The sequence below is a fragment of the Mirounga angustirostris genome, unplaced genomic scaffold (assembly GCF_029215605.1).
Source record: "Mirounga angustirostris isolate CCGP_5_RB_7025 unplaced genomic scaffold, mMirAng1.0.hap1 SCAF_2, whole genome shotgun sequence".
Taxonomy (NCBI): Eukaryota; Metazoa; Chordata; class Mammalia; order Carnivora; family Phocidae; genus Mirounga; species Mirounga angustirostris.
The window spans coordinates 148,541,609-148,560,697 of NW_026991710.1; the positions used below are offsets into that span (position 1 = coordinate 148,541,609).

General features: G+C 33.8%; 1 protein-coding gene across 2 annotated transcripts in view; it reads right to left on the reverse strand.

Annotated features, from left to right (window-relative positions):
* Positions 1-19,089, reverse strand: part of FBXO8 (F-box protein 8) — a 53,509-nt gene that overhangs the window by 22,914 nt on the left and 11,506 nt on the right. For both annotated transcript variants that reach the window (XM_045880130.3, XM_045880129.3), the window contains exons 2-3: positions 10,259-10,595; positions 6,636-6,762 (exon numbers count right to left, since the gene is read on the reverse strand). In XM_045880130.3, coding sequence (XP_045736086.1) covers positions 6,636-6,762; positions 10,259-10,587 — 456 coding nt within the window. In that variant the 5' untranslated portion in view covers positions 10,588-10,595. The remainder of the gene's footprint in view (positions 1-6,635; positions 6,763-10,258; positions 10,596-19,089) is intronic.

Genomic DNA, 19,089 nt, shown 5'->3' on the forward strand with positions numbered 1-19,089 from the left:
CAAGGGAAGGGGTTTTGCCAATTAACTTGAGTATTTTAGCTCTTTCAGGTAAATAATTCCAATAGAGAAGAAAGCTTTTTAAGCTATACACAGTGAGGGATTCTTCTTAGCATCAACTAGCTCCTTTGCTCTGACTAGATTCTCATCAGCAAATTGGGGATAAAATTACTTTGCTAATGAAAATTAGCACTGTTTGTTCTTATAAAAAATAATTTGTGTTCAGGATTACGTATCAAATTCTTAATGAGTTTGGGTAATAATGATGATGGTGATGATGATGCATTAGGATGCTCTTGATTGCAAACAACAGGAACCCTATTCAAGAAAGTAAAGGGATTTTATTTTCTTACATAACAAGAAATTTCAAAGTATTTTGGCTCCAGGCGTGTTAGGCTCATGGACCCAATTCTTTCTTCCCAGTGTTCTACCTGCCCTGTGTTATTAATAGCCCTCATGGCTGCAAGATGGCTGCATCTGTTCCCATCATTATATGCTCATACATTAGTCCCAGAAGTATACACATGTACGCATGTGTACGCATACACATAGATACTCACAGTACTACCTTCTTTTGTCTCTTTCTGAAACTTAAAATTTTCTCTGCACATGTTCCTCCAATCTTACAGGTCAGAACTGGATTGCATGGATGCTAAGCCAAGAGGAATAATATTAGCATGATTATCTTGGAATAAACTGTGTACAACTCCTGAGGCTGGGAATGGAGCTACCCTTTCAGCTGGCTGAAGTTCTTTATCTAGTGAGTAGCTAAGTGATGTGATTTAAACCCTGCCCATACAGGGCTATGTGACTTTTTTTTAAATTACTTCTATGATAGGATATAGTGGTATTAGAAGTACCTCGAAGACATCTCCTGAGTTCCACTTCTATCCTTCTGTTTTCCCCACTTTTGTTACTTCGTTACTTCAACCACAGCATAATTACTGACACTCATACATTGTGTGGCCGCCCCCCCCCCTTTTTTTTTTTGGTCATTTTTGCTCAGTGGCAGGAGGACCTAAAACCACAAGTAGGGAGTCTCAGCAACCAATATGAATTGTTGTGCCACTTATCAATATTCCTCCTTTGGGTACTAAGGCTTCTAAACCAGTACAGCCCAGAAATAAGAGAAGCAGAAAAACAAATTTTGTAAGTGGCTCACTAGTAAAACTAGAGTTGCAGATGCTTGGGCCTGCCTCAAAGCCATTTCACTCTTTTCATTGCTTTTAGCATGTCAGTTCACAGTTGCTAAATCATGATAACTCTAAGCCAATCTGGTAATCCCTTCTATTCTGTTCTCAATAGGTCTAGGAATGGTCATGTGATTCAGTCTGTCCATTAGAAATCAGAAGTAGTGCACTGAAGGCTCCAGAAAAGATATTTACTTCCTAATAAGCATAAGGAATTTGAGGAGAGTTTCTTTGTTTTGCCCCCTATCTTTGTGCTGAGGATACTTTCATATGAGGATGTGATATTTTGAGTGGTGGTGGCCAACTTATTATCAAAAGAAGGCAGAAGTCAACACACCTTGAGAGTCTTTGATGAGATCAGTCTATCACTGAAATAACTCTGGGATACCCACCTCTGTGTCTCTTTGGAGGTAAATAAATATATACGGTTAAGCCACTATTAAACTGTCTGATCGTTCCAGCCCAAACACCCTATGTGATACATACAGGGAAAAGTGGGCAGTACATTTGCCAAACTTAAAAGCATCTTAATGGCCTGTCAGCCTTCACTGAAAATACCCATGTTGCAAGAGATAACAGAGTTAGTATAGAGAATGAGCTATCAAGGATGAAATGATAAATGAGCTGTATAAATTATTTGATATGAATACTTGTATCAATGTCTCAAGGTAATTATTTGAATTCAATATTTCTATCAGATTTTATTTTACAAAGTAACATTTTCCTTAACAAATTAGATGATAATCAAAATATAGAACATTCATAAATCTCTCAGTCTTTCAAGGTACAACTCTCAGTTTTAATTTTTTTAAAATACTATCAGACAAAAGGAAAGAGAACAAATATAAATTCATAGACTTTCAAAAGAAAAAGGATCACTGGTAAAATAGACATCAGATAACTGTCAGTGAACAAGACGGTAGTCAAGCTAGCTGTCTATCCATTTAGGAATACATTTATTTACACATAGTTAAGATACAGATAATCCATACTAGCATATCATAGAACGTGTCCCCCGGAATGTTACTTTACCAAAGGAAAAAACAAAAGAAAAAGACACTGTCAAATAAATTTAACACTTTATCAAATAAATTTGAATGATACTACATACAACGCATACTCACAATGTGCATCAGTGTATTAAAGACTTTGAAAAGTTATTCTTTAAATAAGCCAACTAATCATAACCTATCATGGTCAAATTTATTAGATTTGGGAACTCCTTTGACTATGTCCTTTATCCTGTGGAATAATTATTCCAAAGAACACATTTGGAAAATGATTATCTGTACATTCTGATGATACCAATCAGGGTTTTCTATCCCTAGGAATAAAAATAAAAGTTTTTTTCATCACTGTTGCTATGCTATGAAGTAATGGTAATGAACATTTTGCTGCTGTATACTGGAGCAGAAAGTCAGTAAGATTTAATATCTGAGTATAAACTCCTGAGGTCCTTTTTAAAATGGAGAACTACAAATTTCCCATTTATATTTTAGCTGGTCCAACAACAAAAAGATTACATTATCACAAAAATAAATTGTTTATGCATTTCCATCTAAAATGTGTGCACAGTTCCAATTTAAAATATTTCTCATAATAGATTCTATCCCAGATCAATCTAGTAATTATGCATAAAATTATATGCATGTATGTGGGTCTTCCTTTATGAAGCTAAGAAAATTGTCCTTATATAGTTAAAGACTGCTTTTACTGACCCACATGGGAATATTATTATTTTTTTAAAGATTTATTTATTTATTTGAGAGAGAGAGAGCACGCGAACATGGTGGGGGGGGGCAGAGGAAGACTCTCCAGCAGACTCCCTGCTGAGGGGCTCAATCCCATAAAGCCTGAGATCATGACCTGAGCTGAAACCAAGAGTCCGATGCTCAACTGACTGAGCCACCCAGGCCTCCCAAGAATATTATTCAGTAACATTTTTTTAAACATATTTACACAAACAAAAATAAAACCTATAACATTGAAATTAAACCATGTCTGCTCCCAATTTTTTAGACTCCAAGTTTAAAAATAACTAAGTCGAGAAAATGTTTCATACTAAATGGAGTTCAGGGAATATAGCTAGTCGGTTGAGAAGTTAAATTACTTTATTACAATACGGCTAGCAGAATAAAATCAACACACGTAAGTTGTACATGCAGGGGAAATACAGCCTAACGTAAAGGGATGGTTTTTAGCACATTCCTCGACTAGAATGTGGTCACCTGCCACAAAGTACACAAGCTCATGCACAAGATCAAGACTTGACATACAGCTGAGATCACAAGATCATGCAGATAACAACAGCGTGCTAGAGAATCGTACCACAAGCTGTGCGGAAGTTCTCCCCCACCCCATGAGCCATTGCCAGCAGCCGCTGTGGAGCTTGGTTACCCATATCCGTGACATGAACGGTGTCCTTTGGAGAATCTTGTTCCCTGTGGCTGTAAGTATTCTCATTTTTATAATATTTTAATGATGCTTGCTATCAAAATGATAAGTACAGAACTAGAAATTATGGAAAAGTAGACTTTTTATAATACTGAACAATTATACACATCTGACCTCAGGTAGTTACAATAAATGACACTTACATTTACACATATCATCAAAACTAATTTACTTCTCAGGCTTAAATGGACCCCAAATAACACATCTGATGATAGTGCTTCAATGGGGTGGGGTGGAAATATCAACCTCCAAAAAGTACTTCCTGATTTCTAGTGCTCAAAAATCTTGGCAAGAGTCATTCTAAGACCTGGCTAAGTATGACTCATACAGATAAGTTCTATATAAAAACATCTATTAGGATAACTCTTTCAATTACATGATTTAATTCTGAAGGCTTGACTTGGATAAACAACCAAGTTGCTATTATTTATATTAGTCAACGAAATAAAATATAGAATATAGTTGTTAAATACTTTCCCTCATTTCTCTGCATCTACAAGTATTTATTTCAATGTCCTTCTTTGCGTATTTATAACCTAGGTGCATTCTGGTAAAGACAGGATTCTATTTTGCTATCAGATCACACTTGCTAAGCTACTGATGTTCATAAAAGCATAGAATCAGAATTCTGGAACCACAAGTCACTCTGAAAGGTTCAGTTCTATGCCTCTTGACAGCACTGTGTGCCCCTTTCAGAATAGTGAATTCAACACTTCTGGAATGCTCTAGGATATCTTTAAGTTCGGCAAGGGAGGGAGTAAGAAGAAAATACAGCCAACTCTCAGTAACAATGGAAGGTAGGATGGATAAGTAAAATCTGAAAACCTAAAAATCTTATTTTAATTAATAACTTCAATCCCCTCTCTTAGAAAAGATTCAAGTTAAAAATTTTTTTTAAAGTTTTGTTAGATAAGAAGAGGTCTTTTAATTTTATCTTTTTTCTCTGCCCACCCCTCCAAACACAGTAGAGGAGGTGTAACAAGAACTCTATAGTCTGATATGTGTAGCAAAGATGGAAACATATTTTGACATCTAGCTTTTCCAATTTAGATATTTAAAACTATCCATATCATATTCTAGTATAAGAGGGCCTATCTGTGGTTTCATCTTTGCATAAAAATGATGGCTTTATAATTTGTTTTAAAAACTGGTACTCTTTTAGCAAGGAATGAGTACTTACCATAATCAATATCAGCAGTTACATCCAACTTTTCTGACTTGGTAAATCTACAACTCAGTACTTACCAAGTTATACTTTCCTTAGAATGTAACATTTGTAAGTGATATGAATTAAAGATGACAGTTTTGCTCATTATCAGTATAATTCATGACAGGAACCAGAACGCCTTGATAAATTGGGCATAATAAGACTGGGGCTTGTAATAGCTGCCTTTCCTTATGTATCTAAAGTAATATACTGTACTAGGTTCTCCAGTAATCATCATTAGACTAATGCAATTTATGTACCTTATTATAAAGTTATTACAAAGTTTGTCATATGAACTGTTTTAATTAGCTACAAGCAATGTCAAATTCTAATAAACAGAATAATGAAGGCTTTGAAACCAGGCCATTCTTCAAACATGTAAGTGTAGAAGCATCTCTTGTACAGAGTAGCTATGCTGTAGGGCAAGATCAAAAAGTGACACGCTTACCGTTGCTATATATTTAGAAGGAAAAGAACTTGGATTTGACCAAAAATAAAGTAAAAACAAGTGTATTTTATAATAAAATGCATCAGAAAAAACTTAAATCAAGGCATAAGTTACAAAACCTAAATTTGACAGCCTATCTATTCATTTGCCTTCTAAATTAAGTATCAGTCCTCTATTCAATCTGAACGTCAAAACTCTTATTAAACAGTAGTGAGAGAACAAATTTCTTCGTTTAAATATTTATACCAGGCTTTATAATATATATATTTTGTCATATTTGTGGGGCTAAGGCTTAACTGATAATGGATGGTATATCAGTAAAGCTTTGCAATGGTGTTATATTTCTTAATTGTATACAAGGAAAAGTTAAGAAATCATATGTAATAAGTAAAAATCAATTTAATTTTTAAAATGTCATTTGTATTACATGCATATTTTTAAAATCAGTATTTGTTTAATATTCAAATATTTTACATGGGGGAAACAGGTTTTTAATTATAACATAGCAAAAGTTAAGATATTTAAAAAAAATATTTGACTGCATAATTTAAATAGCCCTTAATACCTCTACAACAAATGAAAAAAAGTTGGTTTTTGAAAATTAAATTAAAATAACTGCCAGTTAAATTTTTCCACAGAAAAGAATTCACCTAGAAGTAGTAGTTCTAAGTGCTGTATTAGGTTTCTAAGAATAAGCCTAGCAGACATTTAAACATTTCTGAGGAAAAAAAAAACAAAAAACATTTCTGAGAATCTGTACCTTTCTAGGATATATACAAAAATGAGAATAGGGAAAATAAAATAGTGAAAGAATGGTCTTCATATTTTGATTTTTTGATAAAATTATTCAGTTTTATGACAATCTATAAGCAGTTTCTAGGGCAACATGGACTGTTAAAGGCATTACGAAGACAACATTTTGATGTATCACAAATGAACAATGTCCTTTGTGATCGTCTCTGATAAAAGTAGCATCGTTACTAAATAGAAAAATAAAACAGGAAGAAAATGCTGCAGATAAAATTTGATGACCATATTCTGTGCTCTCCACAAACAATGTAGTCATATTTTAATCAGGTCCAGTAGAGGACTGCATATATGTCATGGAAGCTGCCACACAACATGAGCAGGTGGAAAGATTTAAAATGTGAGCTGATAAGGTAAAGAGAAATGACTGTTATATAGTATTAACTTTACTTAGTGGGCTTCTCAGTGATTTCTTCATTGAAAAGGAATATTCAACGACTTGTTACTTTACTTGCAAGTTTATTATATCGGAAAGCTGCAGTAAGATAGTAACAAAGTTCAACTATTTCAAATATTCACATTCTTCACTTACCTCCTCTGGGTTAGCATTAAAGGTGAGGCTGCCTTCATCCAGCTGCATATACAATTTTCTGAAAGAAAATCCTAGAGGTGGGTTCTTATTATATATGGAACAGTGACCCCAAGTGGATTTACATAACCTATAAAAGATAAAATCAGACAAGAAAACATTACTATATTTAATTTCCTAAGTTAAACATGTATACACATGATAAAATAGTAACATGAAATTTATAGCTCAAAAGTTGAAAATGTTTAATTCCGTACTTGTTTTTTATTTGTTTACTAGAGTATGATCAACAAATGCTTTCAATTTAGCAACTCTGACAGTACTTAATAAACACAAGTTGAAGATTAATAATATTCATGAGTACTATTTGAAGTTAAATAGAAAATATTACTAATAATAAATAGAAAATATTACTATATAACTAATAATACTAATAATAATTACTAATATTACTAATAAGTTAAATAGAAAATATTACTAATAATATTACTACTAATAATAGCAATGATAGCTATTAATGTATAACATTTACCCAGTGCTTACTAGATGTTAGGCACTATTTAAAACATTATACTAGTATTAACTTGCTTTTAATCTTTACAACAATGCTATGATGTTGGTGCTGAAGATAAAGAGACACAGACACAGTAAAAGATAAAAGAGTTGACCTGAACCCAAGGAGTCTTACTCCAGAACTAGAAATCTTTTTTTTTTTTTTAAAGATTTTATTTATTTATTTGAGAGAGAGAATGAGAGACAGAGAGCATGAGAGGGAAGAGGGTCAGAGGGAGAAGCAGACTCCCTGCTGAGCAGGGAGCCCGATGCGGGACTCGATCCCGGGACTCCGGGATCATGACCTGAGCTGAAGGCAGTCGCTTAACCAACTGAGCCACCCAGGCGCCCCCAGAACTAGAAATCTTAGCCGAGAAGCTAAACAGGATTAAGTAATTATGATCCGTTGCAAAGTAAAGTTGAATGGGGGCAAAGATCGCTAGGTAGGCGGAGAACTTTTTTTTTTTTTAACAATATACATATTGATAACAGGCAAAATAAACACAGAAATTATGCTATTAACTTCAGGACATATATCAAAAGCTGTGTATGACATTAAGAGTAGCTGTTTTAAGATGCTGCTTCAAAACACTGGGTTTTTTTTTTTTTTTTTTTTTTTTTTGTTTTTTTTTTACCATCACAGTGATACATGATTGTTTAAAAATCCTGTGAAACCTAAAATGCTAATAGTTCATATAAAACATACTGAAATCAGAGGGGGAAATGAACCATGAGAGACGATGGACTCTGAAAAACAAACTGAGGGTTCTGGAGGGGAGGGGGGTGGGGGATGGGTTGGCCTGGTGATGGGTATTAAAGAGGGCACGTTCTGCATGGAGCACTGGGTGTTATTGCACAAACAATGAATCATAGAACACTACATCAAAAACTAATGATGTAATGTATGGGGATTAACATAAGAATAAAAAAAGAAAAAAAAACTAATGATGTAATGTATGGTGATCAACATAATAAAAAAAATACTGATTTTTGCAGTTTGGGATAGTTGTGTCCAACTCTCTACAAAGGCATTAGCTACTGGTTATTATTTGAAAGCTAAAGTTTTATCTCATTTTATCTTATTATAATGCCTAGAAATTCTGGATCATTAGACCATAGATCATTAAATATAAGTGCATTACTCTAGAGATACAGAGAATACTGCAATTATGTTTTAGTACACTTTTAATGACTATCTCAAAATTATCTGATTTGTGTGTTCACAAACACCTACTTGTAGTGATATTAAAATAGTTTCATTTTATGATATTAATTATTGATTTTTGACTCAAATTTCATGTCACACACATACAGTGTATAGGGTAACAAGAAAGTTACTGTCTCAGCCTGTAACATCAAAAACTGTGAGGATAGTGGGTAAAATATGTAATTTAATGAGAATATCTTCTTAATATTTATATCCTTGCATTATTTTTACCAACCAAATGAAATCCCTGATTCTAAAATAGTGGGTTTAGGAGTTTGTTTAGAAAATTATCAGTATTTTAGCAGAACTTTTAGTCCTATAGCTTTTGACTTTTATTACTGAACTATGTGAAAATAACAGAACCTCTCAACATTAAAAAGTATTTGACACATATACAGTTAAAATAAAAACTAAGCTGGCCTTCCATTTAAAATAGAAGCAATTTATCACTAAGGAAAAAAAAAAACAAGTGTCATAAAAATAGGCATAATTATGTGGTAACAATAAAGGAAGCATTTCTGTCAGAAATACACACCCAGATTTAAATCCCAGATAAAGAGGACATTCTGACTGAGTTCAGATAACTTAGAAATAAACTTTTTTTCTCAGAGTTCAAATATAGGATTACAAATTAAGTTTTCTGGTAATACTAAAATGCAGAAATTTTAAATAAATAATGAGCCAGTGTTAAAGTATTTTTATTTCTTCTTTTACCAATTAAGAAATTAATAACCTTAAACACTACTAAGTTCCTCTCACTTTCACAGTACCTTCACTATAACAAGACAATGAGAGAGTAACAGGGTCATGCTTATGATTTTTATTTATTTAGATGTTGAGAAATTAACTATATATTTAATACTGTAATTCCGTAGCATCAGAAAGCCTGCATTAGAAATATTATTGTTGGTAATACATTTTTACTAAAGTTTGGTTATTTGGATAATTTATGAATTCTCTCAATTAGATTTTCATTTAGAAATTATTTAAAGTCACAAAAAGACCTTTGTTTTTAGACATGTTTTAAATCACTAGAAATGAGATTTAAATAAACCTTAGATACTACAAAGTTCAAGATCCAAAGATTCTTCTAAGTTTGGTAACATATTTACAACTCAAGTATATGATGCTATTTAAGGAGTACCTGAAGTTACATGGATTCTATTCCAAACATTCGTAAATTTATAGGTTAAATTTAAACTGACAGAATCACTGCTACAATTTCTATAGTCTACTTTCACTTCAGCAAGCAGATTATCTTCTTGTGTTCTATTTTCCTACTTCATTGATGAAATGTTGGTTAGAAAAAATAAAAAATAGATGAAACATTCACCACAGTTTATATTAACAAGCACCTCTGTGATAGAAGTATATAAATTAGTAAGCACACAATCTTCACTTGGGAAGCACAAACTACCAGGGGTGTGAACACTTTAAGTTTTGGATTATAAATTCTCACTTGTATGTTTTTTTAGATATTTTATTATTTTGTTAGGTAATCTCTACATCTAATGTGCGGCTCGAACTTACAACCCTGAGATCAAGAGTTAGTTGCATGCTCTACCGACTGAGGCAGGCAGGCACCCCAACAACTTGTATTTCTAGAATAAACTGGCACCTCTTCATTGGTAACTTCTCTTCTAACTGTAAAGTCATTTCCTTTATACTGTCCTTCTTTTCCCAATATCAAATTTGACTGTGATGATGACTCATTATCTTTCCGGGTTTTAATAAAGAACAAGTCAAAATACAAACCAAGGTTAAAAAGAAATACATCATAATACATTTATATATATATTATAAAAATAACATTTAAGCATGATTGTGTTTAGAGATATCTGAATTAAAGATGTTACGATGAACTTACCCTTGCCAGAGAAGTTCATCATTCGCAAGGTCCTGCCAAACACATGAAGCTAAGCAGAGGTCAGTTGCATTCAGGTAGGACAAGATGGTAAAGCTTAGCTCAGGGGGCAACATTTCCAAATTAATGAATCCTTCTTGTTCTTTAGATTTCCGTGCCTTCAAAAGATGATATATATCAATGCCTCCTTGGACTTGTTTACGATGACTGGTGTTAGAAATGTTGTTGGCAGCCATCCTCCTGCTCTGCTCTCTGCTGAGGTAGCCTTGCTCACTATAACCTTCTTGCTGTAGCTGCTGGTTTCTGGCCACTCTCCACAGCCCCTGACCCATCTGCAAGCCTGGGAGAAAGCCAGAATGTAGTAAGGTCAACTGTGACACGAAGCATTAATTTACCAGAATTAACATTCCTCATTAAAGCACATTAAAAGGAGTGGTATAGGGCGCCTGGGTGGCTCAGCTGGTTAAGCGACTGCCTTCAGCTCAGGTCATGATCCTGGGGTCCCTGGATCGAGTCCTGCATCGGGCTCCTCGGCAGGGAGTCTGCTTCTCCCTCTGACCCTCCCCCCTCTCATGTGCTCTCTCTCTCAGTCTCTCTCAAATAAATAAATAAAATTAAAAAAAAAAAAGGAGTGGTATATTACAAAGAATAGCTGGAACATCCTAAGTACAAAACTTGGACAGAGAAAGTTGCAGAAATCTTTGATTTGATCATCACCTTTATCCCAGTTTGCTGACTACTTTTAGAGTCCACAGGTGACATAATCATTTTTCACATGGTAAGATTTAAAAGTTACTGATGTCCTAAAGACTCTTACAAGTTATAATTATGTGGACTTATGGGCCAGTATTAAATACAGCTCTGATCAGAGCACAGGACTTTAGTTAAAAGGCCTCTAGACCCTGCTTTTTATCACAACTCAGGCCAAGCTAAGCTAGTCCCTTTTAACCAAACTCCCAGATGCATAACAGCTGTGAAACAGGCTTTTCCTTTAGTTCTGCCAGTCTACACTTAAGTTGTAGACTGTAATAAAATGTAACATAGGCCCTGAAGTCTAATTCAGAAACCTTATAAATTAGACACCTAGAACTCCATGATAAATAGCTTAGTAATGACTATTTGGTTTTGTTGTTGCTTTAAATAAACATCATAATTTAGACTAATTTTCCAGTTCTTCTCCATATAGCCCTGTGGATTCCTCAGAGGTACCTGTGAAAAGGTAGAAAAGAGCATACTCCAGTCTCCTCTACCTTCATTTGACCTCCAACCAGAGCGGCTCTACATTTATCTGTTAAGAAATGTTGGACTGCCTAGTATACAAATATTAGGAAACTACTGGCCTAGACTTCCTATTTGATCTTGGCTTTTTTTTTTTTTAAAGGATTTTATTTATTTATTTGACAGAGAGAGAGAGAGAGACGGCGTGAGAGGGAACACAAGCAGAGGGAGCGGGAGAGGGCATACGATCTTACCACTGAGCAGGGAGTCTGATGCAAGGCTTGATCCCAGGACCCTGGGATCATGACCTGAGCCGAAGGCAGACGCTTAACGACTGAGCCACCCAGGTGCCCCTGATCTTGGCTTTAAAATAAGAAACTTTTCCTAGGCAAATAAATTCATAGAGAAACATGAAATCAGGAAGAGCTATTAACTAATATAGATACTTCCATGATCTCTTTTCCAAACAAAATATTCTTGTTTTATAAATCTGAGTTGACTACTAATATGTGTGTGCATGTAATTTAAAAATGGGGGGATTGATTTTCATATAAAATCATTAAAATAAATTTCATAGCATGGGCTATCTATAAAATAGTTTTAATTAACTGTTTATAATGAGATTTAACAAAAAAAGAAAGGAAAAAAAAACCTCCAGAGGTGACTGGAAATTTTAAAAAATTATTAGGAATTTCAAAGAATGTCAAAGATGTATTTTTTCAGTATTCAAAAAGGTATGTTCCACATGTATATTTACTGAGTTATTGGCTATTATTTGGATAATGACCACTATAATGGGTTACTTGTTGATCAGAACAGAAAAACAGTCCAGGATAATTTTTCACTCTTCTTTACAGTGAACTGCTTGGAATCCCAAGAGCTTAAGGTATAAAGGGATGGGGAGTTCAAAGAGAAGGAACATATTAATAGTTTTTAAATGTGGGGAAATTAATTTTTTACAAAGAAACCACAAAAAAATAATCTTTTATCCCTAAAATACACACCACAATAATGGTAGCAGTTCTTAAATTAGTGATTAGGCTATAATAGTTAAATTTGTATTTTTAATATAGGATATTAAAAGATTGAAAAGACAAGACACAGAGCCAGAGAAAATATGTGCAAAACACTTATCTGACAAAGGACTGGAATCTAAAATATACAAAGAACTCTTAAAATTCAACAATAAGAAAACAACCCACTTAAAAATTTGCAAAAGATCAACAGATGTCTCACCAAAAAATATTTATAGGTAGTAAATAAACATATGAAAAGACACTCCACATCATGTGTTATTCTACAATCTCAAATCAAAACAACGAGATAATAAATACTACACATACATTAGAATGCTTGAAATCCAAAACACTGACAACATCAAGTGCAGGCAAAGGTGTGGGAATGCAAAATGGTACAGTCACTTTGGAAAACAGTCTGGCAGTTTCTTTTACCATATGATCTGGCATTTGTGATCCCTGGTATTTACCCAAGTAAGTTGAAAACTTAGTCCACATAAAAATCTGTACACAAATGTTTGTAACATCTTTATTCTAATTACCAAAACTTGTAAGCAACCAAGATATTCTTCAATAGGTCAATGGATAAACTGTGGTACATACATACAGTGAAATATTTAGAACTACAAGAACTGAGCTATGAAGCCATGAAAAGACATGGAGGAAACTTAAAATGCATATTACTAAGAGAAAGAAAATGATCTAAAAAGGCTACATAATGTATGATTCCAATTATTTGACATTCTGGAAGAGGCAAACTATAGAGAGAGTAAAAATGATTAACAGAAAAAATAAAGATTATCAACAAAAATTTGTAAGGAATTTTAAGTTTGCTAAATGTTTAAACAAAGCCATATCAAATTACAACGTAAGTATAATTTAATTGACACAAATTTAACATTTTAAGATTCAAAATTATAAAGAAAGGTATTTTATTTCCATCATGGCTATTTCCCTGTTTATCATAGCAAGAAAATATCTAGAAGCACACTGCTTGCTAAGGTCATTTAGCATATCTTGTCCCTTTTTTGATGATCAGATTTATTTCTCTCTTTTGTTTTTGTACCACTAAAGGTAAATAATACAACATGGTAACTATAATGTTTGAAGTCTCAAGATTTAAAGCATTTAATATCAATTTCTGTGTATTTCCCCTGCAGCATCTTTCTGGCTAAGCAGCTGTTAAGCAGCTGTTGTTATTCTCAGGGATGTTGCCAGGGAACACAGAATCAGGGTGATTTCCCTAGGCTCTGGACTTTAATGGGGAATCACTTAAATTGAGCACTGGATAATGTGATTCAGAAAGCATCCGGCAGGTAGAAAGAGGTAAAGCTAGCAGCTGGCTCTTGGAGGGGGAAAAAAAAACTTGATGTGGAGGGTGGAAGTTTGAGGTTCATGTACACATAATTCAGAGAAAGGAAACTGCATTTTCTATTCTCCTACTGATGAGTAATACAACAAATTGCCCTTTTGGAATGTACCTTTCCCTTTAAAGCAGTTCTTCATACTGGGCAAAAACAGAGTATGATAAACCTCTTGAGGAAGATTAATATCATAAATTTATGCTTTGGGGAAAGGAAAGGGTGTTTATAGAGTTCCATCCCCATCCTCCTTAGGGTAACAGTGATGTGAAATGTGGGTGGAACTGTCAGAAAAGTGATAGAACTCTTAAAACGACATGATATCCATTGCAGAAGCTGTAGAGTAAGTCATGGAGGGAGCACAATGTTGTGGACTCTGAAATCGAACAGACTTGAGTTTAAATTCTGACTCCACTGGTTATTACTTACAAGATCTTGGGGAATTCGACTATTCTAAGCTTTAGTTTCTTCATATGTAATGTGATAATTTGCATATTACATGATAATATCTATACTTCAAAAGGTTGTTATATTGGGAATGAGATAATGCATGTAAGTTCATTCCACAGCTCCAAAAATATTAGCTATTTGTTGTGACAAGATCATATTTTCATAAAATGAAAATGAGAAGAATTTGGTAAAATTTAATACTTCAGTTGTGCAGATGTTATGCCTGCTGAATAAACTCATTTGTTCATATTGATACACACAATTCTTCATCTCCTTTAGTTACTTGATATTTCAGCCATGGTTATTCTTTTGCTCATAAATGTAATTCTTTTATAATTGATGGCCAAACCAACCAAACAAACCCAAACCTGAAAAACAAAAAAGCCTGTACTATGTTTCACAAAAAATTTAAAACCTCAGCATGTATTATGATAGTGCCAATAACAATGGCATGAAACAGATTCTTGTGTTATTATTAGTAATGTGTCAACATCTGGCTCTACAAGATACAAAATACGGCAGAGTTTCATGCTGGGCTCTTCCATGATTTCAAAATTCTTTAAAATAGGTGTTTGAACTGAATCAAAATCTGACTTCAAAGTATACAATCTTCAGATTTCTTATTAAAGTTTTAATAAAATCTTAGTATAAAGATTTTCAAAATTAAAACATAACATTATAAAAGTTATAGTACTCTGTCATTTGTGCCAGGAATTCAGCCCAAAAAATACCAAGCTGCATAGTGGAGTCATTGAATATACAGAGTTTCAAATTGAAAAAAATTAAACACAAAAGTATTTTTTTGTATTTGAAATGAATAGTTTTGTTGTAAATATGGATTTTTGTGATGAAATCACTGCTGATAATTTGTTCACTCAAAACAGGTTGAGGAATATAGATACTTCTAGGAAACAATGCTCTTATAAGAGCATAGTTAGTCTATTTCATGTACAAATAAAAGAAATATGGTCAATTCTTGTAATTCCTGGTAGTTATGCTCTATAAAGTCACTACAGTGAATTAGCCAATACTGAACCACTGTTCCTAGGAGATACGCGGCATTAGGTTCCTGCAAGCTCCTGGCTACATTTTTGCCAACTGATCAATACATAATCTTGTTTCATGAGTGTTTCTGTTAAAAGACACCTTGTTTAATATACACTGTTGATTCATTATCACTGAACTCACCAAAGCTGATCAGAGCTCATCTAACACAGGCATTTTCTCTCTAAAGAACCATCACACTTCGGTTCTTGCACTTAGGATGCTGCACAGCACTTGAGCAGTGAGCGTGGGGCCATTTTAAACAGTGAAATCGTCAACAAAAAAGCACAAACATGTAAAAAATGTGCCACGAAATAGATTACCAAAAGGACACTTGTTCACTATCTGAGAGCTAAAACAAGAGAGCAGAACATTGCCTTATTTGACCTTACGTGGGAAGAGCATGTCAGCGACACAAATTTTCTGCAGGTCTGTACATGTCTGAGAATGACTGTGAAAGTGCCAAAAGTGTTGATTTGGGGGATAAACATAAATTTTAGTGAGCAGAAGCCTTCACAAATACAAAATCTGCAAATAAGAAAGATCGACTGTAATTAATACAATTTAAAATGCCCGATGCCTTTTCCTCCAAATTTGAATTTATTTTGCTTAAAGTTTATCATGTTCAGAGGATTTATAAAATTCTAAGGACCTTTCAAATGAAAGCAAAGATATTTTCTCTTGTTCTCCAAAGTTAGAAACAGTGCTTCACTATTTCTCAGCTGATGGAAATAATTAAAATTTCATAATTCTGTAGGTTACAGAGGAGAAATTATTCCAACAAAAATTCCATATAAGATTTCAAAGTTGAAACTCTTCCCTCCAGAGAAGAGAAAAAATTATGGGGGGAAAAAAAACCAAGGCAATTAGGATGCTATATTTTCTTATTTTTCAGAATGATAATGATAGATAATTATAAACAAAGATTTAGATACTATTTGTAAGTTTAAATTTACATTTTATGGAGAATGAGTAATGCAAAATAAAATAAATCTCAGAACTCCTTTTTAAGTTGGATGAAGAATCTCAAAGCAATGGCCAAACATGCAAATGAATATTATTCAAGAATTTCTATTTTCCTGGAATTATGCAAACATACCTATCAATTTAATTAATTTCGATAATTTTCATACAGTAGTCAAGTAATGCTCCCTACGTCTCAGAGCTATTACATTCTGTTTTTGTGTAAGGGCCAAATATTTATGTTCAATTCTGTACTGCTTGCACAAGTACTCATGTATTTAAGTGCGCGTATATGCAAATGTCTCACATGGATAGAAGACTCAAAAGCCTGGCACTCCTGGTTATGGGATGGGTAACTCAACTGAACAGCTCTGAACAATCAGTGGCAGTGTGGATAAATATGTCACATTAGGTGAACAAGACAGCTATTACTTTAATCTCATGCATAAGGAATTTCGTATTTTTGTTTATTATCTTACATTTCAAATTTAACATTGTGTTCCTAAAGTCTTATGCTACCATGGAACAGTAGCTAGGATAACATAAATGGAAATTAACATGACTTTAGGAAGATTCCAGCACTTTTCAAAAATAAACAGTCTTGGAAAAATATCAATAAGAATGAATAAATCTTCTTGCTTAGCTAAAGGTCCATTTATGGAACAAACAGCCACTATCACCTCTAAATGATCTGTCTCACCTCTACCTGACAATATTTTAGGCCTGTTATATCCAGGATTATTATGCATATACGCTGCTTTTCCTTCTGAAAAAGCTCTTTCAGTATTACATAGCTTGATTTTAATAGTCTTAAACTACAAAATTATTTTGATTCATGCTAACATGATTTCAGGAATAGGTCTTAATCCAGGACCAGGATAAATATATATAGTATGGTACCATCTCATTAACATGATTTGTGAGATATCAACTAGATAGTACTAAGTAAAAGAAATATTCTAACTTGGTTTTGGGCAAATCTTTTATAGTCAACTCCTAACTTCTTGTTAAAATTTTAAGATTGAGCACATATATTTAATCATCTTTCCTTCTTACTACAATGAGAGAAAAGAAATTTTAAAAAAGGGAAAACTTAAGCTTAAAAGAGAGGGAAAATAGGCTGGTGAGTGGACAAAACATTTCAACAGATTTCTGTAACATGAAAGTGGAAGGAGTAGTGGTTACTAATGAAGCCAAGAAGAGGAAGGAAAAAGTATGGAATAGTACAGAGAGTTAAGCAGAAACTTATGTACCTTGCAGAACCCTCAGAAAGCTTTTGGGGTTCAAAAACAAGAGTGTAAGTATGGGAATAATTGAGCGTAAAATGAGAAACAAAAATCAAGGGATTACTGGGTCACTGCTTCCATCTTTACACAATAATGAAAAAGATTAGCCCTTTTACAATCTTTATGAAAATTAAATAAAATAATATGGGACAACAGACCATAAGCTATCCCTCAACACACAGGCATCAAGTGTCTAGAATGATTAAGCATATACTCTAACCCCTTTCTCTCATCCAGGTTGAATGAAGAAGGGTTTCCTCTAAAGAAATTGAACCCTAGAGAAAAGACTCCCGACTCTCCTTCTCTTCTAACATTTATAAGTGGCCCAGCATAATTGCTATCAAACCAACCATCCCAGAGCAAGGGCCACCAGCTCTATACAGGTGCATGTACCTACAAATCAACATGTTATCGTCTCAAAGATCCAATGTTCAATCAGTAAAGTGTGGCTGAAGCATTTGCACAATGATTGCTTGGCTTATTTTTTTGCTGATTTCATCCAGTCACTCTTTGGCAAAAGTTAACAAGTTAATTTTAATCTTAATCTAATAAGCAAAATCATAAACTCTACATATTACATATTTTTGAGAGTTTGCTTAGAGAAGGAACCAACTGAAGCTTTGTAACATATAAATATGGCAAAAAGATACATCCTTCTCCCAACTTTAATCTTTCCAGTCTACTTGGGACCCCCTCAAGGGCTACCAAGAAAATACTAAGACAGTGCTTCTTAAATGCAGATTACGAATGTCCAGTGAGCTGAAGAAAATCAAAATAAAACAAAACAAAAGCAATTAGATAATGTCAAAAGGGATGTTAGGAGCTATTGTGAAAAAGCTCCTACTGGGGGGCGCCTGGGTGGCTCAGTTGGTTAAGCAACTGCCTTCGGCTCAGGTCATGATCCTGGAGTCCCGGGATCGAGTCCCGCATCGGGCTCCCTGCTCAGCAGGGAGTCTGCTTCTCCCTCTGACCCTCCTCCCTCTCATGCTCTCTGTCTCTCATTCTCTCTCAAATAAATAAAAATAAAATCTTTAAAAAAAAAAAAAAAGCTCCTACTGGTCAAATCTAAGACAATTTGAGCATCAAAATAAAAATAAGGACAGTAATAGATTATAATCCATCAAAAAAAAAAAAAAGGATCCATGAGTTCACCCTGATGATCAATAAATACATAAAGGAGAAAAGAAAGGTCTCCTTTACAGTAAAATGTCACCTAATAAATGTAAAAGGAATAATGGGTTAGAAGAATCATTTTATAATCGTTGTGGGAAAAATAATTCTGGCAAAAATTATGAGTGGATGCTGGATCTGGAATCTGATAAAGAATGGAATATTTACAGCATCTCCAAGTATCTTCTCACATACTACTCATTGAGTACCAAAATTATGAAGATAGTTTTTAACCAAATGATCAAAATTAACATTTACCAGTAAGAGACAAATGGACTACATGTGCCTCTGGCCATGATACCCTGAGAAGGGCACATCATCAATTA